The 26274-nt window shown below is 39.5% G+C and overlaps 1 protein-coding gene across 1 annotated transcript; it reads left to right on the forward strand.

The window, feature by feature from the left end:
* On the forward strand, positions 1 to 24868 carry LOC311272941 (phosphatidylinositol-3-phosphatase SAC1-A-like). Its single transcript, XM_084379721.1, has 20 exons — positions 1 to 146; positions 6188 to 6285; positions 7541 to 7615; positions 7707 to 7834; positions 10528 to 10677; positions 12102 to 12161; positions 12255 to 12288; positions 12423 to 12524; positions 13470 to 13555; positions 13654 to 13740; positions 13833 to 13901; positions 14005 to 14084; positions 14905 to 15003; positions 15083 to 15221; positions 19067 to 19136; positions 19231 to 19303; positions 19413 to 19506; positions 22047 to 22139; positions 22231 to 22288; positions 24215 to 24868. Exons 1-20 carry the CDS (start codon positions 118 to 120, stop codon positions 24349 to 24351), a joined length of 1761 nt encoding a protein of 586 aa, XP_084235847.1. The 5' UTR covers positions 1 to 117; the 3' UTR covers positions 24352 to 24868.
* Positions 24869 to 26274: the final 1406 nt, after the last annotated feature.

The following is a 26274-nucleotide window of genomic DNA, read 5'->3' on the forward strand; positions in this document are numbered from 1 at the left end:
AAAACAAATAAAAAAGACGAAGAAGGCGAAGAAGAAGAAGAAGAACTGCTGCCTGGCAATCACACACGGAAATACTCTCACTGCTGTCATCACTGAGGTCAGGTACACGGAGCAAAGATGGCGACCGCCTACGAGAGATATAATTTGTAAGTACACAGAATATAATTAATTGCGTTTGTAACGCTACTTCTCATTTCTGAGTCTGTTCAAAGGCAACACAAGCACAGCCCGTGGCTAAGGTAACACGGGAGCTAGAAGTAGCGTTAGGGGAGGTGACACGGCGGCTGAAGTTGCTGACAGGCTCGGCTGGTAGAGCAGGATCCAGTCAAGTTTCTCTCCACGCTCATTCATTATGAAGGACATCTCTTTGTATCATTACGGTGGCTTGGCAGGACGTGTGCACGGCTGCCAAATGCTTCATGTCTCTAACCGTGAACGGCCCAAGGATGGTTTTCTTCGTCTGGTGCGATGTAAGAAGTTAGTTAGCCAGCAGTGAAGACTTAACGTTATTTAAGGGCTGTCGTAAAAAATAATAATCTATTATCTATTGTCATATCCAACCAGGTGTGGAAATATGACCGTTGCTTTTATGATATGTCAATGCTGGTTGACACCCAGCGTTCAGTTGTTAATGCACTCTCATGACTAACGCTGTCTGTGAAGCGTAAACTGCAGTGTCGTGGATTTTAACGTTAGCTGTTGCTTCCTTTAACTTTTATGAAAGCTGACAGAACTGTCTGTACTTTTCCAGACACACCCATGTTCCAACAGGTGACCTCATTCAAAGTGTAAGCTAAGCAGTCCTACCTGTCCTTTTCTACCATCTCTAACTGTTCAGTGTTACCTTGACAGTTTTGGTTGGTGGTGTGTTCAGTCTGTACTACTCTGGACCTTTAACCTCATCTTAATCCTGGAATCTTTTGTAAAATTACCCCAAAAAGCCTATCCCAGTCTAGCCCAAAGTAGAGTCAGAGCTGTTGTTGAACGACTTGGCATACAGGTATGGTTTTGTGCTCTTGTGAAGGGTTATAAGCTGATTTTTTTTCTCAAACTGTCAGAAGCTCTGTACATGCTTCTGTCGCTAATCTATATGAATAAGACCACACTGAGTTATTTATTTTTTTCCTCTTGCCTACATTTTTTAATGCAAAATCAGGCCTGCAGATGATCTGCAACTGCCTCTTTTATCTGGAAAACACAATGGATCCACATCATATAGTCATTACATTGTCCAAGTTAAATTAGAATGGCATGGAAAATGGAAACGTAACATGTTTTTCTGAGGAAATCTCCAGGTGCCTGGCAAAAAATGCCATTTTGTGACCTCAAAATACCCCTGATTGACAGTAATGGGTTAAACTACATGTACTTGCATACATTTGCATAATGTCCATGTTTATTGCTTTAATATCTTATATAAACTATATATTACTGGATTTAAAATCTCTTTCGCTACATGATGCATCAGTCATCCGGAGGCTGGCGTGTAAGTGGTCCAGGAGAGGGGAGAGAGAAGACAGAGTGGGTTATTGGGCTACACGATCACTAATTTGCTGTTGTAGGCTCTAGGGCGGACATATACGCTCATCTACTCAAATAAGCAGTCAAACGTCTGCTACCTCAGGATCTCCAGTGTAAAGGGATCATGGTGTCTGCTGTGAAATGAGAGTCCAGCATGATAAAGCATCACTAATCACAGTTTTTTTTGTCACCATTTAATCATGGAATTCTGTGTTTTGGGCTAGATATGTTACTGAAATAGATGAAGTGGATATTTGGGAGTAAGGGAAGACCGTTTTTGTTGGAATCTGACGCTTTACTGAAACACTCGGATACTTTATTGGGGAGTTGGCAAAGCTTTGTAGGTTTATTTGTTGGTTGTATATTGCTGATTTGGTTTCATCTGAAATGGTTTGCATGAATAGAATCATGAGAATCTAAGGTTTCTAATGATGTATGGCATGACTATAAACTTAAATTAAGGCGTTAGCATATTTGCTCAGCTGTGTTTGTATTATTTGGCAAACTAGTTAGACGAGCTGCAGAGCTTAATAGGTCAAACAATCATATCACTGTTTTGTATGTTATATCACTGTTAGAGTTTCATAAAATAATTTTTAAGACTCATTCTAAGCCTCAAAATCTGACACAACCTAGCATTGTGGATAGGACTTTAAATAATCATTTACACCATTGTGCAAGGGGATAAAGTTTACAGAAATGATTATTTAATAGTTGAATTGTTCATCTTAATACTGTAGAGGTATAAAGAGGAAAACTCTCCAGTAATTTCCAATAAAAAGCACAAAAGAAAATTTAAACAAATACCCATTTGTCTTGCACAATCATTAATCATTTCATGACCCCTCGGATTTCACATGAAACCCCTGAGAGGGTTCTGAACCTCACTTTAAAATTATTAAAATTGGTACTAATATTTTTAACTTTAGTTAATTCTTCACACTTCAGGCAACAAATATTTTCTAATTATTTTATTATGGCTTGTACATAATTTTTCAGAAGTCTTGAAATTTGATTCATTCCAGTGAACGTTGTGTTTAATTTGTTATTTTAAATCATTATTAAATGATGATGATGCAGAGTTTTTTAGTCAGTCCACACAACCACATCAATGAAATCATGATGTATGTTATCTCAAGCAAGTTTAAAGTCTCTGCAAGTTGGTTATCTGTGCTATAGGCCTGTTTCTTGAAACATAGGAACCAATCCACAAACTTTGACATGCTTTGGGAAATGGTCAGCAGAACTGTAATATAAAGTACACATGGTTTGTAGTAAATGGGCTACTACTGAACTATGCAAAACATTTGCTGTACTCCTGAACCAGTCAGTGTCTCAATTTCCTGTGTGCGATGTAGCACAGACATGTTTTGTGTGAGCTAGATTATGGAAGGCCAACAATAGAGTATTTGTGTGGTTGTGTCACAACAGCAGTCGAGTTTTTCACTACATCACCCTGATCTCTAAACGTCACTGCGGCTGAACAAGAGGTCACATTTTTCTTCTTCAGGGATTTAATGCGTTTTAAAGAGCGATTTAAAGAGTGTTATTCAAGCTGTTACTGTGGTGTCAGCTCCATTTAAAATATTGAATCAAGAGGTTTTATAGGAAACTTGATTGTATATCCGACTTGAGTTTAATCATCAACATTCTCTCTCATTCGACCTTTTTGCTCATTCCATCTTTTGCTTTGTGTTTTGCTCTTTCTGATTTTTTGCTTTCATTTTGTAGTTTGACAATAGAGACAGACAGGAATTGTGGGGAAACAAGTAACAGCTGTTACAGGACTCTAAAAGGCCCATCCAGTCATCTCATTCGACCCTTTTGAAAAGGTTGGACAGACTACCTGTCGTTTGTTCACACAGAGCCAAGCAGCTCCGGTGTAAAGGCGAACCAGTGTGTGATTCTCACAGCAAGCTGGCACTGTGGATCCAAATGAGGCTTGACAGTACACGTCATGATGTAGACATCTGTGTGTTTTCCATGGTGTCCACCTGTTAATCTAAACATGTACCTGCTGACTGTTTATAATCATATGGAAGCAGTTATAATGTGTTGTGATTGAGATCCTGACCCACCATACATCCTGGAAAGTGACAAAGTCTCGTTTTTCGCTCTAAATTACACAATTACATGATCCACATCAGTCAACAGGACGCTGTCTGACTCTCTCACTCGTGGGGAGGGATGCTGTTGTCTGGGGGAAAGTTGACAACACAATAGTGAAGGAGACAAACACTTGGTGAGTTAAAGTCTTTGCCGGAGACAGACGCTGTTTTTCGGGCAGAAATGTGACGAAGAGTCGGTAGGACAGACAGGAGGACAGACAGGAGGACAGACAGGAGGACAGACAGGAGGACAGACACTTCTCCACGTATAATTGCATATTTTTTTCCTCATATAAGTTGCCAGTTACTACGTTACTGTTGTTTGGTCCTGTAACGTTGCTTTGTGGGACATTTCTCTTTATTTTAGTGAGTGAAGGATCTGTTTAGTTATCAGACTGTGAACACCATCAGACCGACATGCCCCCGCTCCTCGCCGCCAGCTTATCCATTCACACAGGTACGGTTCGCCAGTCAGAGCCACAGGGAAGTTTCTCCCCTCGCCGCATCTGACACTTTCACACAGAGGAGGAGGCGGAGAATTGGCACAGGATGGCGCAAGATGTTTACATTGTTGTCCTCTAAGGAATGATTTTTCTCCTCAGATGTAAGTGGACAGCAGAGTCTTGACCTGAGGAGTTGGTCCTCCTGTGTTGTGCCATTCGTTTATGGAGAAATGTACAAATCTGTGCAGTCCTGGCTGCATTGAACAGCATAAACTACATTACTCTGTTTATGCCTGGGTGTTTGGTCCTTCGTTGGACAAGTTTCTACCTCAGTGTGTTGCTGGGTTTGAAGTGAACCGGGATATGATGTTTATTGAAGATCCTCCAGAGTGTCTTAGATGTTCCTGCGACATAAAGAATGATGTTGTTACGTTTTTCGTCTCCTCTCTCTCAACAGTACAGACTAAGTTAGCTACAAGCAGTAGACTGAACAACAGGCACAACAGCGCTACTGGACTAACAAACACACACAGATAATCAGGCTCACGATACGCAAACAACAGGCTATCTAACAAAGTCACAAAATGGTTGGAGGTGAGGAGGGTCTTGGCACCGCTGCCAGCCACAACTCAACATCCTCGTCTTCTGCTCACGCTGAGGTTAAGAGGAGCCATGCCCCCAGATTGGCCAATCCGCGGCGATGGCGTCATGGGCAGTCAGCCAATACGCACAGGAGCCAGCACCTGTCAATCAAACAGATTTCTTCGGAGAGCTCCCACTTTGTCCAAGGACCAAAGTCATAAATACGACTGCGGCTGTAACAGTCTGATTTATTTGGATTTTTATGGATCAGGAAAACAGCCAGCAGTCAGCACCTTGATGAAATTGCAGTTTGAAATCCTGTGGTACTGCTCTTCCACATTTGATATTTGATGCAAGATCTTCTTGAAGTAAGAGTTTTCAGCTTGTCTGTTAACTCTTTTGTGTAATTGGGTGATCTGTTGATTTTGGTTAGTCTCAGTGGCCGATTAGAGGTTGTCTAACTTTGTTTTAATTTCAGTTTGACTTGCATTGAGTTCTCCAGAGGGATACCTTTTGTAGAGATCATCACAATAGTTTTCAAATGTTACCATCATGTATTGTCAGTTGTTGTGGCTTTGTTGTTTCTAAACTGGTCAACATGTTCCAGACCTGACCCTGGTTAATCTCCTGCGTGTCCTTTCGGACTGTTTGATTCATTTATTATATAGTGGATGCAGTGCTAATTAATGTTATTTTGGACCTGGCGTTGCACTCTCTTTTTTTTCAACTGCCTTGAACTGATCTTGCCTCATAAGTTTTGTAGCAGTAACATTAAATCAAGGATGTTTTTTTCCTTCATCCTCATGTTAATATCAACTGTACGTCCACGTTGGCGGCTGATATTTAAAAAATTACAGTAATACATGAATCCAATAATACATCTCCTTGGACATTCTCATTTTTATACTACTACTAATATCTTTTATTATTGTTGTTATTTATATTATTTATTATCCATTGTTATTAGGGTTGTCAAGTGATTTAAAAAAAAAAAAAAAAAATCTAATTGATGCAAGCTTTGTGATTTGTGAATGTCCGACTATTAACCATGGCCCATTCTCGGCTTGAGAAAGACTGTTAACCTTTAGACAGGAAGAAACTCTGGCTGCAGTGGGATATTCGGTAGGCCTATGCTGAGCAGCTTTTAGTCATCTGCCTCCATCATGTTTACAGGTTTCAGTGACGTACCGGGTCAAGGGGTGTCATAGAGCGTGTTCAACTGTTTTTTTGTAATTCATTAATCAAAATGAAAGCGTTATTTTGACAGCCGTAATTGTGATATAAGTTGTTGCTTCAGTTTATGTGTGTGTGTCCAAAGTATTCAAGCTTTGTATTGCAAAGCAATGCTCTTTGCATTGTTTTGATCTCTTGCTGTCTTTGCTGCTGTTTCACTAGCAGTCTACTTTGTGGACATTAGCAATCTAATGCCTTATCTGTAACACACTGGGCTGTTTGAACCTGGCTAAACATTTTTAAACTGTAAATTTACCCCTGGATTAGAAACTCTTTAACATCTCTGTTGATCTCTCCTAGGCACACAACCCCAGAAAAGTTCTTCATTGAGGCCTGCGATGAGGGGGCTGATGCAGTGCTGGCAATCGACAGGGTCTCAAATGAAATGACCCTCACAGGTAGTGTTTGAAAGTTTAATGGTTGTGCAACATTGACACTACAACAAAAACTGGCCTCAGTTTTGGTTTAGATGAGGGCTTTTCAAAGTCCGGACCGCAGTTAGCATCTGGACCGAACAGCAAGTCAATACAGACCCAGCCCATAACCTCTTGTTATGAATACAATACTGTGTTGTGAAGTGTACAGATTTCTATTTTGAAAAATTGAAGCAAAATTGATAAATGCCTTCAGTTTTGCCAGGATTGTTCCTAGTCAAGTACATAGAGCACAGGTCACAAGTTAACCACCGGAAAAACTAAGAAACTGAGTCAGACTCTTTTTGCAAGTTTGCCAGACACTACATGTTAGAATATATCACATTTCTGGAGTGCTGAAATAGCTCAATTGGTAGAGCTTGTGCCCCATGTACAGAGTGTCCTCGCCACGGTGGCCCACCCTGTGGCTCTTTTTCTGTATGTCATCCCCCCTCACTCTCTCCTTCCGTTTCCTTTCACTCTTTGGCCCAGTGGCCAACAGGTTTGAGCATATAACTCATGTCCATGCACTGAACTCCAAGATCAGTGTTTTGAATCCTGACTTTTGGTAAGGTAGTGTGAAGGAATTTTTTCAATTCCAGCAATGGGCATTTCCTCATTCACACTGCATTTTCAGCAGGAAATGCGTTTTCTAGTGAAATGTATCTTTTTTCATAAAAATCAAAAAATGTATGCCCTCGGTGTCATTATTTTTCAAGGTATTGTATCAAAGTCATAAATTCCAGTATCGTGACAACACTAATGCTGAGACTTAGTACTGTCAAGAAATCTCCTGATAGTGTAAAACCAAACAAAGCTGATGTGGACTTCCCCTGGTGCTCTTTAATGTCAAGCAGTCACATGTTTCCTACTTATTCTTTTGTTGTGCAACATGATTAGTGCTGCTGGTGAGTTTTTAACAGTTATTTGTTTAATGATGATGATCTTTCATGGTCTTTCAGCAGATCCTATGATGCAGGTTTGTTCTCATGAAGCTTTAGATTCTTCTTCAAAATTCATTTTCATGTTTTATGTTTTTAAACATAATCAAGATCATTTAATAATTACCTGATAATCTGATAATTTTAAATTAGCTAAGCATATGAGATGCTACACTGAATTTTTTCTCATCAGTTTGCCATACATGTAATAGTTAAAGCACATAGGAGGATGTTGAGAATCTAGATTAAATAGAAAATTGAATTATTACTCATTAAAGTGTCTGAATTTTTAACCATAGGAAAGAAAGATGTTCCACCCTCAGCAGTCACCAGGCCTATATGTGGCATCATGGGAACTATTCGGATGGTTGCAGGTAGGTACCATGGTGAAACAGCAGTGTGTTGAGCATGTTTTTAAGGCCTCTACAATAAAACGGCTGTGACTGACCACTTGTGACCACACAGGGATGTACCTTATCGTCATCACCAGGAAGAGGAATGTGGGCAGCCTACTGGGCCATGCTGTGTGGAAGGCTGTGGATTTTGACATGATCTCTTACAAGAAGACAGTGCTGCATCTTTCAGAGATCCAGGTCAGCAAGACCATTCTCTGCAAACCTGGATTTTCAATTTGCACATAAGAAAAACCTGAGGGGAAACTGAAAATTAAAAACATTCAGAAATATTTGTGGATCTCACCTAAAATGTTTTAAACAATGTTTTCTGGTGTGAGGGCCACTTTTCTAACAGTGAATTACTTCAAGGTTTCTGTCTGAGGTGGAAACACAATACTGATCTCATGTGTAGGTACAGTTAACACAGGTTACATAGGGGTTATGTAACGGTACCATATCGAAAGTAATTGAATGGAAATGACAGTAATGGCTACTGTTGCTGTCAGGACTGTTAGTTGAAGAACGGTAGAAAACAAAACATTTTATTTTTTCAAATGTATTTATTTATTTATTTTTTTACAAATACTAGTGATTGTACTTGCTGATACCATAAGAAAATACACTTGTCTGTCAGTATAATCACTCAGGGTGGCAAAGAGCTGAAATAGTGAGAGGTATGTATGGTAGCAGATTGAGTAAGTTGAAAGATGGCAGTGTAACATCAGGCTGCACTTATTGTGCTTACTGGCTTAGCGGCCTGATCCTATTAGCTTAGCAGAAATGCACAAAGCTCAAAAAGCGTGAAACTCTGCAATGTTGGTTTCCTCTTCATAAGACTGTATGTGAAGGTATGCTAAGCGCCACGAGTAAGGCTGAATGACATGCCATGTCTGTTTGTGAGCAGGATTATAAAAATAATGCTGGCCCAACATTATCTGCTTTCTTCATCAGATACGTTTTGTAAAGTCACCCAAAAAACACTTTGAGTTTAAAAAATTTCACCCACAATGCCATTGTCTTAACAGCAGTAGAGCCATGTGAGAAGGAAGCTTGCTGTAGTAATAGAGGTTTTTCTTATTTGTTGTATGTAAGTAATGTAGCCGATCAAAGCCAATGTGCAACATCGTAACAACCAGGTGCACTGATAAGTTTGTAAGCAGGCACACTTAACAACCGTTGTAACCCATATTTGAGTAAAGCCGGCACGTAAGCTTTTCCAGCAGGTTGGAATGTTTCATTTCAATCTGTCAACACAAAGCCTTTCGTGTTTTGCCATGTATTACAAAGGTACAGTAAACTACCAATACAAATGCTGTAGTGCAAATCAAAATACGAGTGCAATAGTGAACATTAAAATGCCACTCGTTCTTTTAGACCCAACTGATTATCACATATGATACCCATGTATCAAAAAGAAGTCCTACACTGTCACAAAGGCAGATTCAGAACAAGATATATTGCCATATGGTTTTTAACTTAGGAATTTGCTTTATTGTTTGGTGTATTAAAAAAAAATGAAGGCTAATTATTGCAATTGTCGAGGGTTATTGGGTTATTGTGTTCAAACTTCTTCATGGCATTTTTTAGTGGTTGCACCGTCTCAAAATAAAATATCAGAATAAAGAGGGCGTACTTTGTAAACATTGGCTAAAGAAGCCGGCTTGGCTAACGGGAACCGTACATGTGCTAAACGGCTGTCAATCCCGTTAGCCTGACAGGTAGTGGCCCTACTCACAGAGCTGGTAACAAACAGGGCAGTCCCAGCTTCATATCTTTATTTAGCTGATGTGGTGGAACGCTCTCCTGTAGGAAGGTGGAGGCTGCATTGGATGAGTCAAAGTGCTTTGCTCCACCGTGGACAATCCATAGGTGTGCAGGATGTGGCAGAGCAAATTCAATTCCAGCCCCACGTAGCTTGCCTTTAACCAGGATGAATATGGCCCTCTTTTTGGCTATTTCTGAGCTTAGATGAGGGTGGACTGCTTCCCTAAAGAACAGCCTTCCTCTCTCTCGACAGAAGTTGCATGTGTTCCTTTGTCTGGAAACGGTGTATGCAGTCATCTGTCATGGTGGTTGGTTCTTCTTTGGTGGTGGAGCTAGTGAACGATGGGTTCTGTCTACAACTGACCCTCGGTGAAGATTTCCTGCCCAAACACCTTGAAGAAGAATGTTTCCATAAACAACAACACAGGCATCTAGGTCTAAGAGTTAGCCACGCACCTCTTGTAACATTGACTCATGTGCTTGTAAAGTTGTTGGCAGGATGGAAATGGATGACTTGAGCTTGGAGAGTATCTTGGTCCATGATGGACACACTTCGGATCTGAAGACTTCCAAAAGCCTAGTAAAGTTTTACCTTAGCTTCGACTGTGGCATTGTTAGTGCAACCATTGGTAGCGTTAGCATCTTAGTCAGTGGCTGACTAGGTTTCATGAGGATTTACTTTTCATAATAAACTCATAGTTATCAAGGGTCCAGTCCAGTACCTCAGTATTGTTCCTTAAATTCACTTTGACAGTGGAGTGTGAATAAAGGCAGCAAGTGTAGAAGTGTAGTAGAGCAGTACGCCTTCAGTCCTCTCACATCGTCATCTTAACAGGAAACCAGTGAGTAATCAGTTTATTGTGCCACAGCAATCCTAGACTTCATGTTACCTTGCAAAGATGGCCCATGCAGTGAGACATACAGATTGTAAATGTGGGTAAATGATAGAGCTGTTATTAGATTGGTACTCCATATCAGCAGATACAAGATAGAGTGGAGGTAGAAAGAAGGGAAAAGTTGTATTGGTGCATCCCTTACATGTACAAAACTAGTGCAACATATATAAGCAAGCTGCCATTGTCATGAGTTTTCCTGAAAACTAAAAGTCTGTTTTCTTTCCCCTCTAGTCTCAGGAGAACAAGACTTTCCTGTCCATGATTAACAATGTGCTGACTACAGATGGCTTCTACTTCTGCACCGACTACGACCTGACACACACTCTGCAGCGGCTGGCTAACACAAGCCCTGACTTCCAGGAGATGAGTCTGCTAGAGAGGGTATGATATCTAATAAATTGCCTTACAGAAGACTACACTATATTCATGTACTCATCAATAAGTCATAATTAATACAAGTCGGTATTCAAATGTTTTTGTTCAGACATGCCAAAATAGACCCTGAAACAGACCCTGCGCATTCTGATAGAGCAAGACATATGAATAATACAGTGAGTCAAATATCAAAACATTGCAGGGCCACTAGTGGTAATCAGGGATAAGTCATAAGTCAGACATATGGCAATATTGTGCATTGTTCTTGTGAGCAAATCCCATGTGCAGGCCCAAACCAACACTGAATTGTTCCTTCTAAAGTATAGTGTATATATTCAAAGCCTAATATCTCTTATTCCTCTGCGCCATAAAGTAGATTATTCAGACTCAATCCCACGTACTCTGTCCTGCTGCCTGAGATACTCACTGTGCCTAATATGGATTAATCATATGCTGAAAATAGTCCCAACAAATGCACTTTTTCCACCTTTTTGATTTCACCTTTTTACTGCATTCTAATACAGTGGCCCTCCACTAAATGCTACCTTTTGATACAATTGAATTGTATTGCGTTACACTAAAAGGGCATTTCTATTATTTTGTCCACCCCATTTATATCAATGAGGGAAGGCTAAATGACAGAAACACCTGACTGTAAAATGCAATGCATCTGAACAACACTACAAACTTCATCCTCCAAAATGATCGTGAAGTTGAATAAACACATCTCAAAAAACCCACAAGAAACTAGCTTTATACTTACTGGCCTTATTCTTATTATTCATATTATTCTTCTTATTCTTATTCATCTTCTTATTCATCTTCTTATTCTTACTCTTTGTTATTATATGAAGGCAAATTGCTTTTTACTTAACAATCCCAGCATCTACACACTGTAATATAGTAGGTGGCGGCTGTGCGCCTTCAAAATATTGGTCAAGAAACACAGAGAAGAAATCGAAGAAGAAGAATAAGCCACCATGTTGCATTTGAGAACCTTGGTAGAGCTACACAGTGTAGATTAGACAGTCAAACATTGGTATAGGCCATGAGAAGCAGGTAATTAACAGTTAATGGTATCGTCTAAAAAATACATGATGTGCATCCCTAATTGAAACCTTCGTCAAGATATGATTAATTGCAGGACCTCTGTTTTAGACTGTAATAGTTGTAGCTCGCTGTAACTGACTATTTGTAAGCAGCTTTTAAAATTTTTCATCTTTTGTAGGAACAAAGTGGTTTGGAGCTGACGGTCACAGATAATGTAGGGGAGTCTGAAACACATTAGTGGGTTTGGTCTTAGTGTTAGTGGGTCTTACTGTTAAATGATGATCATCATCTTTAGGTTTTTCCATATGCTTTTGCTTCTGTGATTGATGAATTCTGTCTTGTTGTCTTACTCAGTGATTGGTGTTGCTTGTGTTTTTCAGGCAGATCAGAGGTTTGTGTGGAATGGTAATCTCTTGAGGGACCTGGCTGCGCAGCCGGAGGTAACACATGTGACTGTGGCCATGGGCCATAAGTTTTTCAATCATGCATGTGTGTTTTTGTACTCAATGACTAATGTCACTATTTCATCCTAGCTTCATAAGTTTGCACTTCCAGTTGTCCATGGATGTATCCTTTTCACAAAAAGTCTTCATATTTTCAAATTGTCTTAATTAAGCATGGAGAATTTGATCTTTCCTACAACACAATGTAGAGAAGATGACAGCTATGAGCAAAGCCTTTCCTTGACCATCCTGATCTAGTCATCGTCATGAAGCCATGTCGTATAAACGGCAAGATCTTTGAGTGGATCCTCATATCCAGAAGAAGCTGCTTCCGGGCCGGCGTCAGATACTATGTTAGAGGTAAAAACCCCTGAAGCTTGACACTGAAGTATTGTCTCTGTTGAAGTTTACCAAGCGGTGTGGAGTTGAGACTACATCTAGACTAGTGGAAAGCAAAGGAGCTGATAGCCACCACATTTTCATAAATGGTTATAGTTTAATCTCTGGTGCTGTGCAGTGTGTGAACCAAGATCAGCTTACCTAATCATACTAGAAGGTAACATTGACTAAGTTTACATGCACAAAATATTCAGGTTTTTGCCCTTATTCCAAAAAGACAATATTCCAACTAATGGCTGGTGAAAAGAAAATTTGTATTAATGTTCCCGTTGACATTCAGTGGTAGATGATCGAATTAATGTGCCTTAACATGCCGTTTATCACATGTGTTAAAGTGTGTTTATTCAATGTATTCCACTGGTGGTGGACTTTCGTTTTTTCAACCACCTTCTTGAAAAGGTCTGCATTATGATAATTGAAACATTTTGAGCGGTTTCTGAATATAAGCAGGTGTTGCTAAATCTGACCAGAAATGTGTACTTTTCTTTTGGACATGAAAACAGTATCTCTGCCACAGCCATGCAAACTGTTGGCTTGGTAATGCACAGCGTGGACTGAAACAGGAAAGCGGCCTGTGCCACGTGTCACAAACTGCTGTCAAAATCCAAATTGAGGTGCATATTTCAAATGCACTATATACATGTCTTCAGAATGCTCCACTAAACAAGAATAGTACTGGCATATCCAACATCATTAATTGGAAAATGCTACATTTGGAATAAGGCCTAATTAGGAATATCCAAACAGAATATGCGGTTAACATGACCTGAATTCCTAATATTGTCATATTTGGAATAATGGCGGTATATAAGTGTGCATGTAAACTAAGCCATTGTCAACCTCACTACTTACAGGACTATTGACACTACTGACCATTCTTGGATGTCTTGTGTTCTGTCTCCACAGGCATTGACTCTGAAGGGCATGCTGCCAACTTTGTGGAGACTGAGCAATTAGTTTTGTATGAGGGGACAAAGGCTTCGTTTGTACAGGCAAGTATGAGGGCCAGTCATACTATTACAGACTACTTGAAATGTGGCTCATTTGTACTTTGTACTTCAAGACAAAACATTTTTTCATCCCCATGCAGACACGGGGCTCCATGCCCTTTTACTGGAGTCAGAGGCCCAACCTCAAATACAAACCTAAACCTATAATCAGCAAAACCACCAATCATGTAAGAGCAGGCATTTTAATGTTTCTGCACACTAAAATAGTGATTATGTATAAAAATCTTTTACTAACCACTTGAAAACTGTGTTTTTCCAGTTGGATGGTTTCCAGAGGCATTTTGACTCTCAGCTCCTCATCTATGGGAAGCAAACAATTCTGAACCTGGTGAGGATCCCCTTTTCAAGATCTATTCTTTATCGCTTCAACTGCAAATATAAGCAAAGACTTATAAGGCAGGTATTATTTGGATTATTTCTTGTTTTTCCAGGTTAATCAAAAGGGCTCAGAGAAGCCACTGGAACAGGCCTTTGCCAAGATGGTGTCTGGCATGAACAATGGTATGCTCAAGTAAGTGTCACTTCATACCTTCTTCAACTTTTATGTTCACTGAGTACAGAGGCCCTTACAGAGTCATTCAGTGTATTTACATAAAGTGTAGTAACCTGATTGTGCAGAGAGACCTGATTCTGTGGTAATCTAAGAAAGCGTTTACATGCATTCTGGTAACATGGTTACTTTAAATCTGTGAGGTCATTAATCAGATTTCAAAAGTGGAAGCAACAAAGTTGTTTTTTGTCCATTTTTTTTTTCTTCTAATTATTTTTTAAAATATCAGTGACAGTATTTTTCCTCTCAAGTATTATTTTTGCTACATTACAAGTTGCATGCGTTACAGAGTTAAAACCAAAGTCATAGTTCAAGTCATTGTAAACCTGTGTGCATGTACAGAAGAAAGACGCCACATGAGCCTCTGCAGCAGAGAGGAAGTTGCTGGTGTGTTGGCGGTCACAGGAGTGCAGTCAAAACTGGGCCTGGCTCAGTAGTTTATTATACTGTTTATTATTTTTGTACTGTTCACAAAGAACTGACGCAAATTCAGAGGATGCACTGTATGTTTATTTAGACTTTATTCATATGTGTGTAGCATGAGGGAGTGTAAGAACTTTGGTTTCTTTATGCAACCTAATCAATTCCTTGTACCTTGTATAGAAACACTATTATTAACATTATATTACATTTCTGCCGATAGATCCTCCTAAATCCCCCTAAATCTTAACCACTGGGTCTTCAAGCACATGTAAACACACTGGTTATATCCATTTCTGTCACCTCTGTTACAAAGAATGTCTGTCTGGTCTCAATGTGACAACTTGCCCTCTTTCCTCAGTTACATAGCCTTCGACTTCCACAAAGAGTGCAGCCGCATGAGATGGGACCGTCTCCAGATCTTGGTGGATTCTGTCGCTGAGACACAAGATGAATACAGGTAACTTAACCAGCAGCTACTCTGAGCTAATATGTAGTTGTGTACTGTGAAGGAGTATTCACACTTTTTCTGTCTATAGTTACTTCATGGTGAACTCAGAGGACAAGACAGTAGCTCGGCAAAGAGGCGTCTTCCGCAGTAACTGCATGGACTGCCTGGACAGGACCAATGTCATCCAGAGCCTCCTGGCCCGACGCTCCCTACAGTCTCAGCTTCAGGTATTTTCAACTCCACTACTGCAACAACATTTACTATAAAACTTACAACTTACAAATTTGTCTACAGAAAGCATTCATTGGTTAAACATGTTCTTAATGGACATTTGTGCTTCTATTACACCTTTTTCTCCCTATTATACTCTTTAAAATACTAAACTGATGTCAACTTATTCTTCATTTCTGCATTACAATATTGAGCGTTTTCAGGTAACTCATTTCAACTTCCAACTCTGACAGTATTATAGTTACCTCCCAGCTTTTCTCGCAATGCATTTCATCGCTTTTCAAAGCTGTCAGCATTCACACTGTATTTTCGCAGAAAATACGTTGTCTAGTTATTATTGTTTTTCTGTCTTCCAATGCGTTTTTTGCCACTTGTGTTTTTTTTAGCCACAAAACTTAATTTTTTTTTTTAGATATTTAAGAACCAGGTGAGAAATTCCTCTCCACTATTGACTGCCATCAAATTTCACTTCGTAAAGTCTTTGGACAAACAAAAATATGGTGACTTTTTAAACACAAATATTACATCTACGTGTTCATCAAGACGTGAGGGTGCCGATAGTGAGGTCAGTTTACCGATATGACCCATACAACCTTCAGTTTTAACTGCTGGTATCTTCTTTAAGAGGCAGTTTTGCAGGTTACGTACTCTTACACACAGCTGATAGTTATTATATATATATTAGCTGATTAAACCTCCATCAGTCTGTTCCTTTGTCTTATTGCTTGATTGATGGTCAGCTAATTGTGCCAGTTAACCAGTTAGACCTCTGTGTGTGCATGTGTCAGTGAGAAAAAGACAGACAGACAAACTCTTGGGGTACATCTCATTTCCATGAAATTGCATCCACGTTGCGTCTTTTTCATTTGAGGAGAGAGTCAACTCATTTTAAAGCAAATGAAATGTCCTTTTCACAAGGTGTTTTCTAGTTGTTTGTGATTTGAAAGGATTCTAAACCAGTCCTGAATTCTTCCTAGTCAGTGTGTGATCAGGAATGTTGGTATCATTGTGATCTTTGGCCATCAAAACATAGGGGTAGACATCACCTTTTCTGTGTTATCATGTTTGGTTCAGAAGATATGATGCAAAATAAATTTTTTAGTTATGGTTGAAAGTAATATGGCTGCCATGTGGTGTTTTTGCGATGGCTCCATCTCTGAAAATGTTCAGGGCCCCAATGCTTTTATGAAAAAGTGAACGATTTACCTCAAATTTGTGGCTTATCATCTGGACTATTTGAGAATGTTTCTTGTTTGGTTTCCTGTTGAGGTGTGATATCATGTACAACAGTAGTTTTGAGGTCACCTATTTTGATGCCCTACTCTGAAATGAAAGTGCATTCAATACAAAGTTTCCAAAACAAACGCAGGACTCCAAACAGCCCCTTTCAAGTGATAGCTCTGACTGTTCATCTAACTTTAAATGAGAATATTGAGTTATTGAGAAAAAGTAAAAGATTTTTTTATATATGCCCTGAACTATCTAGTTTTGTTATCACAACTTACCTGAATTCACCATTAACTGTTAACCTGTTTGATGTTGCAGTTTGATGTTGCATATGATATCATTGTAATCCTTGACCATCAAAACATAGGGGTAGACATCACCTTTTCTGTGTTATCATTTCTGGTGTTTTTGCAATGGCGCCATCTATGAAAATGATCAGGGCCCCAAACTGTACAAGTGTACCAAGTTTCATGCTTTTATGAAAAAGTGAATGATTTTTTTTGGCATATTATCTGGACTATAATGTGCCTACTTCAGCAATAGGACTTCTGCTTTTTTTTTTTTTTTTTTTTTTTAAAGTTTGGCCAAGCACCAAGAGAGCCCATTGACAGCTATGTAATTTGACCTTTCACAGTCCTCGGGCAAACAAAAATGTTGTGATTTTGCTGACATTTCTTAACTTTATTCACACAAATAGTGTTTCAGTTTATTGATATGTCACATAAAACCTAAAATGCTGGTTTATTCTTTGAGAGGCACTTTTTCAGGTTCTCTGTCTCAGTGATTTTAAGGTTTCAGATAGACTTAGGCCCAATCCCAATTCTCCTCCCTTAACTTTACCCCTTGGTTTCAAGTGCACTCGCTAGATAGATTCCCCTCAATGATGAAGGGACAGGTGTTGAGGGGTAGGGAATGTCACCTTCGAATTGGTACACCACTTCATGCAAATTAGCGTAACAGACGTCTTCAAATATGTCATGCGTATCGTCGACGTAGGCTTCAAGCGCTCATTCGAAAAAGACGGCTCCAGTAGTGGTGTTGCCAATTTCTTTGGCTGTTTTCATTTACCTCCGTCTTACAAATCAATGGAGAAGAAGCACGGGAAACAGGAGACGCCCTCGGCACCTTCTTCTCCTGTTCGATTATTTTCAGATATGTCGACAAAAAACAAAAACATTATCACGCAGTGTCATCAGCTGTTGTTGTTGTTGTTGTTGTTGTTGTAGTAATAATAATAATAATAATAGTTTTAATTATTTTTATATTTTGATATGACAGGCAGGTTATTTGAATGTGGGGCTTGTGGGAAAAGTATAGTAAACTATTCCTGCGGTTCTCTTGCATAGATTGACCGCGCAGGAGCTGGGAATCAAAACAATAATAAAACGTGTGGATGAAAACCCACACATTTTTATTCGCATCATGATATCGATTTTAAAATTCCTTATGGAAACGGTGAAATTTGATTAAATGTCATGAATATACAATGTTTATGCAACAAAACATGATGGAAACAGTTGTGAGTAGCACTTCCCTTACTCGTCTTGAAGTTTGGGACACCCTACCCCTCCGCGGGAACGCGCAAAACCAAGGGCTAGGGCTGATTTTGAGGGGAAGTGTGAGTATTGGGACGCAGCCTTAAACACAGCTGATGTTTATTAGCCTCCATCAGTCTGTTCCTCTGTCAGTGATTGATTGAACTATTTTTGGAAGTTTGCAAAGTCTCTCTGGGTCTCAATAACGTATCAGCTCTTCACGCTCAAATACACTTACACACAGTTGATGAAACCTCTAATCATTTTGTGCTTTTTTTAATTTGTTAATTAGCATTGAGCTATTTGTGCCAGTAAAGACCTTTGTCTTATGGTACTGGTACTACTGTCGCTCCGTGGCAGTGTGGGTAAAGAACGTGGCTCGAGATTTCATGGGCAGGGGTTCAATTCCTCATGACCTCACTGAAAGAAACATTTTCAACACATTTCAAAACTTCATACTTACTGTACACACATATAGTTGATTGGATAATTGTTTACACCTGTAGCAGTGTTTGAAGCCTTTCACAAATACATTGACCCTCGCTCCTTTATAAATGTTTGTGCCCTCAGTTGTGCCAGGGTTGGTACTTGTCAAGTGGCAAGAGTACTGCATACAAGTTAATGCACTGTCATGTTCTCTGTGCTAGTTTGACAGACATGCCTCTCTCTCTTTATCTCTCTCTCTTTCTTTCTCTGAATTGATAATAAAATAATCTTTAGTTGCAGCCCTAGACTATCTAAAGAGAGGGTTAACATTAATAACTCTCCACGCTGGATATTCCAAATGAAGTGTTGGCTTATTTGCGTTTTAGTGTTAATGTTTTGATAACCCTATACACTTGGTGTTGAGCATTACGAGAGGCCAAGCAATCGGACATTCTGTACAGGCACATTTTGAGGCCTGGCACTGCACTATTTATTTAAATGCATTTTACAACAAACTGGGGAATAAATTACATGCTTGCCATTGATTTGGTCTGTTATCTTGGAAAGATACAAAAAGGTTGTAGAATTTCACATCCTACTTGCACTGAGAGACCTGAATCTAAACAAGCAGTATGTGCATTGTGTGTCCACAGAGGATGGGGGTTCTCAATGTGGGTCAGAGGATTGAAGAGCAGGCCGAGTTCGAAAAGATCTACAAAAACGGTATTGTCTTCTGTATGCTCGATTGTTCGCATGTGTTGTGTCATTAGTAGAATGAGCGTGCCCTCACTGTTCTCTGTGTGTGATCTCTAACCAGCATGGGCTGACAATGCCAATGCATGCGCTGTACAGTATGCAGGAACTGGGGCCTTGAAAACAGACTTCACAAGGTACAGTACTGTAACAATGTTTGCCACACATCAGTTGGCTCACACATGTTGTGCCCCTGCAGTATTACTATCATGGCTCTTGTTTAATCAAAGCAAATTTTTCCATCAGGACGGGAAAGAGGACAAGGTTGGGGCTGCTGATGGATGGTTGGAACTCCATGATTCGCTACTACAAAAACAATTTCTCTGATGGATTCAGACAGGTATGATGCCTGTGGCATGCAGAAAAGGATATACTGTATTTCCTCAAAAAGTAACTTGGGCCTTTGTTTACCTCAACTGTAGTTGGTAGCTGGCTTTATGGGATAGATGGCTGATGTCTCCCCTCCTTAGATTGGTCAGTTTTGGTACTGACCCTGACCTTGTATTGGTTTGATCCCTGACACAGTGGAAGATAGGCAGGTGCCTGAGAGAACGGTCTGTGCTTTTGTAGGCAAGTCTTTCCCCCTTAAAGGGTAACTTCACTGTTTTACACATTTAAGTGTCTGTACAGGTCTTGGGGAGTACTATTACATCTGTGAAAAAGTAGTATAAAACCTTTTGTGGCTCCACAGAGCTGCTTTTAATCTGATAAATTGTTCCAGCATTGCACGCCTATGACACTGTTAGACTCTGTAAAAATGTTAAACATATAAAAAACAAAATCTAAATGTAAGAAATAAATGATTGATGCTACAGCACAATAATATGTGAAATACACGAAAAATAATCAAATAATTCTTAAAGTTTGTTAATATATGAAAGTATTCTTAATTATGCACAATATCAGAACAAACGCCTCAAAACAGGACCAGCATGTGTCCAAGGAAGGATTCGATACCACAACTTTTGAGTTGGAAGTCGTTTAGTCTAACTTGTGTGCCATCATGCCAAATGGCAACTGATGAGGTGGCTCTAGTAATACCAATGTCAACACTTCGACAGACGAAATTATCTCATTAACTATTGAATGCTACAGTGTCGTGCAAGTCACTTTCAAAATACAATAAATAACATATTACTAGTTACCTTCATTTACTTCAGTTTTCACAGTCAGTCTGCAAACTCCATATCTAAACTTGTCCCAGCCAGGGATAAACAAAATCAAATCCAAATAAACTGCAGTCTCATCCATTGTTATGATGAGCTTCTCTGAAATCCTTTTAGAGCTGACAGCCTTGCCAGTGTAGTCAACAAACAAAACAAGTTTCTTAGTCGGTAGATCCAGGTCTTTCTGGGCCATGGTGGTGTGGTGTTGGCGTGATAGGCCGCTGGCTGTTGAAGCTTTGAAGCTTACCTCTGCCAGCAGCAAACATCTTGCCTCCATCACTCACTGAAGAGTAGATCTCCGACGTTTGACTTTAATAATAATTTTGCTTGATACTCAGTATATCAGTCCCACATTGATTAACTCCACTTTGAAAGTCTTATCTCTAGCTCCAGGCTATGGTAACTTTGTTCCCTCCACCTCCAGTTAGCCTTGCACTGATCATCAGCTAACAGCAAATCAAACTGTTTTTTTCACTACCTGATTTTTCTCGGGTCATTGTCAAAGTGCCTTGCTGATTTCTTTCCTGAATTTTCCTCAACATAATTTAAAATATTCTATTTAAGAAAAAACTACATAAACTAAACTAAAAAAACAAAACCGTGAAAACAGGACTACCAGACCTCCATCCTCAAAAGAAAAGAAAACACCAACTGAGGACAAACACGGAGCGTCTTCCCTCCACCCTCCCTTAAATATGGAGCTAATTGTCTGATGAGCAGCGCCTGAGAGAAGTGAAGGAGAACAGAGGAAGAAAAATACAGAAGGAGGGAGCGTGTCACAACACATGACATCACAGCAGTATGGGGACAGAGAACGTGCACCTTGTCATCACTTCTGACATTATGTTGTGTTTGTGTTTTGAATCGTTCTGTAAAAAGAAACTATGTAGTTGCCAAGTCTTAACTGGCATGAATATTATATGGCAGACACCAGTTTATTCGGCCTTGTTTTTTCCACTGCATGTATGTGGGAGCCGGCCTTTATTTGTATGTGTAGACCACACCATTGGCCATTATTAGGGGCCTAGTTGCAGTTTTTAATTTGAAAGATGGTAATAACTGCACACGTTCTCTATTGCAGCATAATTTAACAAGATTGTGGTAAATGTTCAAATTATCTATCCCCACTCCAGAAGCTCTAAGACATGTAAAGCAACCTTTCCCTCTTTAACCTTTTCATATTTAACATTTCAGTTAAACTGTATTTGAAATGACCTAATAGATAAATTGATTTGCGTTGGAAAAGTGTGTACTGTCTGTCACAATATCAGATCTTCACAACATGATTATTGTGGCCAATCAAATTCACAATAACAATATTTTTGCTATAGTTATAGAATTTTGAAAAATGCATCTTTAACTTTGTTGAATGTTTTTTCTCTTTTTTGGGAAATAAATGACACTCAATATGAGTGTAGGGAGGTGGAGAGAGAGTGGGTAACCATAACTGTAAAAACAGCGTACAGTACAGTACTAAAAGAAGAATTACACTCAGTGACTTGTAAAAATACAACAAGATGAACTAAAAAAGGAGATGCACTAGACTCGACAGCTTCACTTGATTTCTCACATTATATTATCATGATTATTATTAACACATTGTCAATATTAAATATCATGAATATCATGATATTGTGACACCCATAGTGTGTATGATTTAAAAAAAAAAAAAAAAAGTCATGTTAACATGCTGGTGGGCTTTTGTCGGTTTCAGGATTCCATTGACTTGTTTCTGGGTAACTTTGCTGTCGATGAGTCAGATGGACCCACTCCTCTTCGTGTGCAGAAGGACTGGAAGTTCCTCACAGTCAGTGTATTTGTATTTTTTCTATGATCAGCAGTAGCAGGGACTTTGACTCTTAGTCTAATCTTCTGAATCCTGTTTCTTTATTTTGCAGCTGCCCATCATTATGCTGGTGGCATTTTCCATGTGCATCGTCTGTCTTCTCATGGCAGGCAAGTTCGGTTCTGCTACACTCATATTAACTCATCTTAACTGTGTTGGTGGCTTTGTTATTAGCTCATAGAAATGTTACCAATAATCAGTACTTTTATTGAAAAACCGTTTCTTTCCTGCTTAGTTTATTGTACTTTATCACCTTGTTAAAATGTTCTGAACAGTTGTGAATATAGGTTTTTAGTCCAAATTGACATGGGGCAACTACAGGAGAAAACCTATTAGGCTGGATCTTTGACCATACAATTCTAGCGACTTAAAGGGCAGTTCCAGTATCTTTTAAACCTGGGCCAAATTTGAAATATATTGGTGAAAAAAAAGCTAGGTACACAAAATTTGGAATTAGTCCAGTAGATTGCCTCAGATGGCAGGAGGAATCCTTGTGGCAACTTGGACTGTCAAAGTACATCCACTTAAAGTGCTTGTTATTGTCACTGACAAGCACAGATTGTTCCAAATGTCTGACACATTACGGAAACCATCTCTTAAGAGAGAGACCTTTTTGTTTAAGAGAAAAATCATTTTTGTTGAGCCAGGAACGGCTGCTATGACTCTCACCAAATCCACTAGACTCCATTTACAGAAACGGTAACTTTATACAGTAAGATATGATTAATAGGATCTTTAATGTTGATATCACAGATGAATTATTTAGTCAGATGATGTCAGTACTCATACATCACAGTGCTATCTGCCCTCTTTCAAGAAGAAAGTAAAGAACAGTTGTGTACAAAACTGTCTGGTGCATACAAAATAAAGGCTAATTACTGCAACAGTCAAGACCATATGGAATATAAAAATTACAATGAGAAATATAAGGAAATACTATGTGTATGTATATGTATGATTTAGACTCATAAAGATATACTTCATCATGGAATGTGCTAAAGTTCACAGTGTAGAGAATATGTGTCATGGGATGATGGTGAACAGTGATGTGATCAGAATCAGATATATACAGTGTGAACAGTGATGTGATCAGAATCAGATATATACAGTGTGAACAGTGATGTGATCAGAATCAGATATACACAGTGTGAACAGTGATGTGATCGGAATCAGATATATACAGTGTGAACAGTGATGTGATCAGAATCAGATATATACAGTGTGAACAGTGATGTGATCGGAATCAGATATACACAGTGTGAACAGTGATGTGATCGGAATCAGATATATACAGTGTGAACAGTGATGTGATCAGAATTAGATATACACAGTGTGAACAGTGATGTGATCGGAATCAGATATATACAGTGTGAACAGTGATGTGATCAGAATCAGATATATACAGTGTGAACAGTGATGTGATCAGAATTAGATATACACAGTGTGAACAGTGATGTGATCAGAATCAGATAAATACAGTGTGAACAGTGATGTGATCAGGCTCAGATACAGTGTGAACGGTGATGTGATCAGGCTCAGATACAGTGTGAACGGTGATTTGATCAGGCTCTGTAGTGTTTTGAATGTTTTTGTCTGTGCCTCGGGGGGCGCTATAAAAACTGGTCTCCTTCCGAGAACCAGTGACGTCACTGGTACTGGTACTCGAAATCTGCTCCCCCTGAAGCATCTCTCTGGTTTAGCAACCTGGTGCTGATTTTTTGAAAGCAATTCATGGTCATTTATTAAAATAAGATAGCAGGGTTTTTAGATTGATGAGTTTAACAGAAGTTGACATCAGTAACATTCGTTTGCCATAATCAGAATAGACTTAACGCCTAAAAACAGGCCTCAGCTCACAGCTTTGTTTATATAGAGCCAGTGAAAGGCCCGTTCAGAAAGCTGTATTGACTAAAATGTACGTGAATCTGTTGCTTCAGAAAACCTGTGTAGACAGGCCTTCAGCTGAAGAGTTTCAGGTGACCGGTTCTTACTGTGGTTTTGAAAAGTGGCATAAATGCTGGCTACTTGTCTTGCAGGTGACACATGGACAGAGACTCTGGCTTACGTGATGTTCTGGGGGGCTGCTAGTGCGATCACGGCCACTATCATCCTGTTTAACGGCCAAGACTTTGTGGATGCCCCCAAACTGGTTCACAAGGAGAAGATGGACTGAGTGTGTGTGAGAGTGTGAATAGCTGGGCCCAGCAGGCTCATATACCTCGTCATCTTCAACAACTTCTTCCTCGGGTCTGGACTCTAAAGTGATCTTCTGCCTCCGTACTGCCCTGTTAAACACTCTTTACTTGTCATTTGTCTACAACATATGTTACCTTCTTCTGTTGTACTGCACACATTCCTTCATATGGTTTACATTTAACTTCCTACATTACTCAGACTGTATCTTTAGGTTGGTTTTGCAGGTTTTTTGACCTTTTTGCTTTTATGTCGTCAGTGAGTGTCTGTGATGGCAGTTTTCAGTGGTCTGTTGTATCATTCAAAACTACAATTTCTGTACAATAACACTACTGCTCATTTCCCTTATTTGCTTACAATTCTTAACATGTTAAATCAGTAAAGATGTTATAACAAGCTTTATTACCTTTGGGTGAAAGGCCCTTCACGACCACGCAAGTGTTCTCATTTACTCTGGCTAATTAAACCATCACTCAGATTGCAGTTGGCAGCAGAGATTTGTGTTGAGGGTCGAGAAAATTCTGTTACCGGTCATTTTGCATTTTATCTTTTAATGCTCATGAGACATAGCCTGTTTAAATAGCATTTCATTTTCAAAAGCAACTCACAGTGACACAAGACCATTTAATATACAGAAAACCTTAGAGATTATACATTTACAAGGGCAGGATTGAAAAGATTAACAGAGACTGTGCAGTCACTTTACATGTCAACACCACAAGAAGCCGATTAATTAATTTTTTATTTTATTTTTTCACAGTGACAGAGAATGGCACTAAAACACAGCAGCAGTGACCTTAACATGGAAATATGAACTGCAATTTTTACAGAATAAGACAATTAAGATATGAACAAACCATGTATGAGAAATTAAATTGAACACAACTGACCTGCTGTTGGCAAGCCTGAACTCAAACCTTCCTCCTGGTCCACTTGGACTTAAACATGATGCCAACTTGAGCGTAATCAAACGTATCAAGGGAGACTGCTGCAGAGGTGATCGTCATTATTGTATCGCTGCCTCAACTTCTTGTAACCGGTTTTATTGTGTTCTTAACACACGCCCCACTGCCACACTGGAAACTGTAATAACCAGCACCCCTTCAGCCAGAGCTTTGTAGCCAATCCTCCGAGCACTCACTTACCTGGAGGAGATCCTGCATCATGCGCTCCCTCCTCACCAGGCACACAGTGGACACAGACACACTCCAAGTCCTCCAGTTTCGAGCCCTTACTGCTCCGGACTCGTCTGGACCATCCTGATCAATATCAAACATGTTTGATGTTTGGGATTAAAAACTGGACGACCATGATTATCATTACATCAGTACTTTCACAATACCCAATGGGAGAGATTCCAGAGCAGCTGACAGTTTTGCCAAGTAACAGTAAACAACCCTACACCTTGAGGCTAACATTAGCTAGCATATTACTGTTGACAAATAATAAAACTAACCTGTCACCTCCTGTTCTCATTCTCAAAGTATTAACGTTACTACAGTAAGCTGTTTCCATTTGATCCATTTGGGATCACATGAGGTGCCGCTTCACTTCCTCTGGCACAATAATCTTCATCATACCCTGTAGTGTGTGATGCGCCATTATTTTAAAGTCTTGTAGTGTGCGCAGGTTTGAGATTACAGAGAAGAACATCTGTGAAGGTTCTCCTTATGTGCGTGATGCAACCAGATTTCAGTTGGTTAGGATTTCACAAGTCCTGTAGTGTGAGCCCAGCCTGAGGTGACTTCTGGATGGGTGTGGCTGTGCTGGAAATTCTGTGATGTCACCAAACGCTACAAACTAATAAGATTGATAAAGGTTGTAAGATGCCTGTCCTAACGGGTAAAACGGAAGTGGGGGAGGCGTCCAGTGCAGTTTTTACCTGAACACAGTTCTAAGAGGT

The sequence above is a fragment of the Pagrus pagrus genome (genome assembly GCF_965226575.1).
Source record: "Pagrus pagrus genome assembly, chromosome: 17".
In the NCBI taxonomy this organism is placed as follows: domain Eukaryota; kingdom Metazoa; phylum Chordata; class Actinopteri; order Spariformes; family Sparidae; genus Pagrus; species Pagrus pagrus.

Excerpts from the sequence above, each read along its gene's own strand:
- LOC311272941 (XM_084379721.1), top strand. The coding sequence starts at position 118 with ATGGCGACCGCCTACGAGAGATATAATTT. Across the intron at positions 12,162-12,254 it reads ACCTGGCTGCGCAGCCGGAG|CTTCATAAGTTTGCACTTCC; the intron begins GTAACACATGTG and ends ATTTCATCCTAG. Across the intron at positions 22,289-24,214 it reads CGTCTGTCTTCTCATGGCAG|GTGACACATGGACAGAGACT; the intron begins GCAAGTTCGGTT and ends CTTGTCTTGCAG.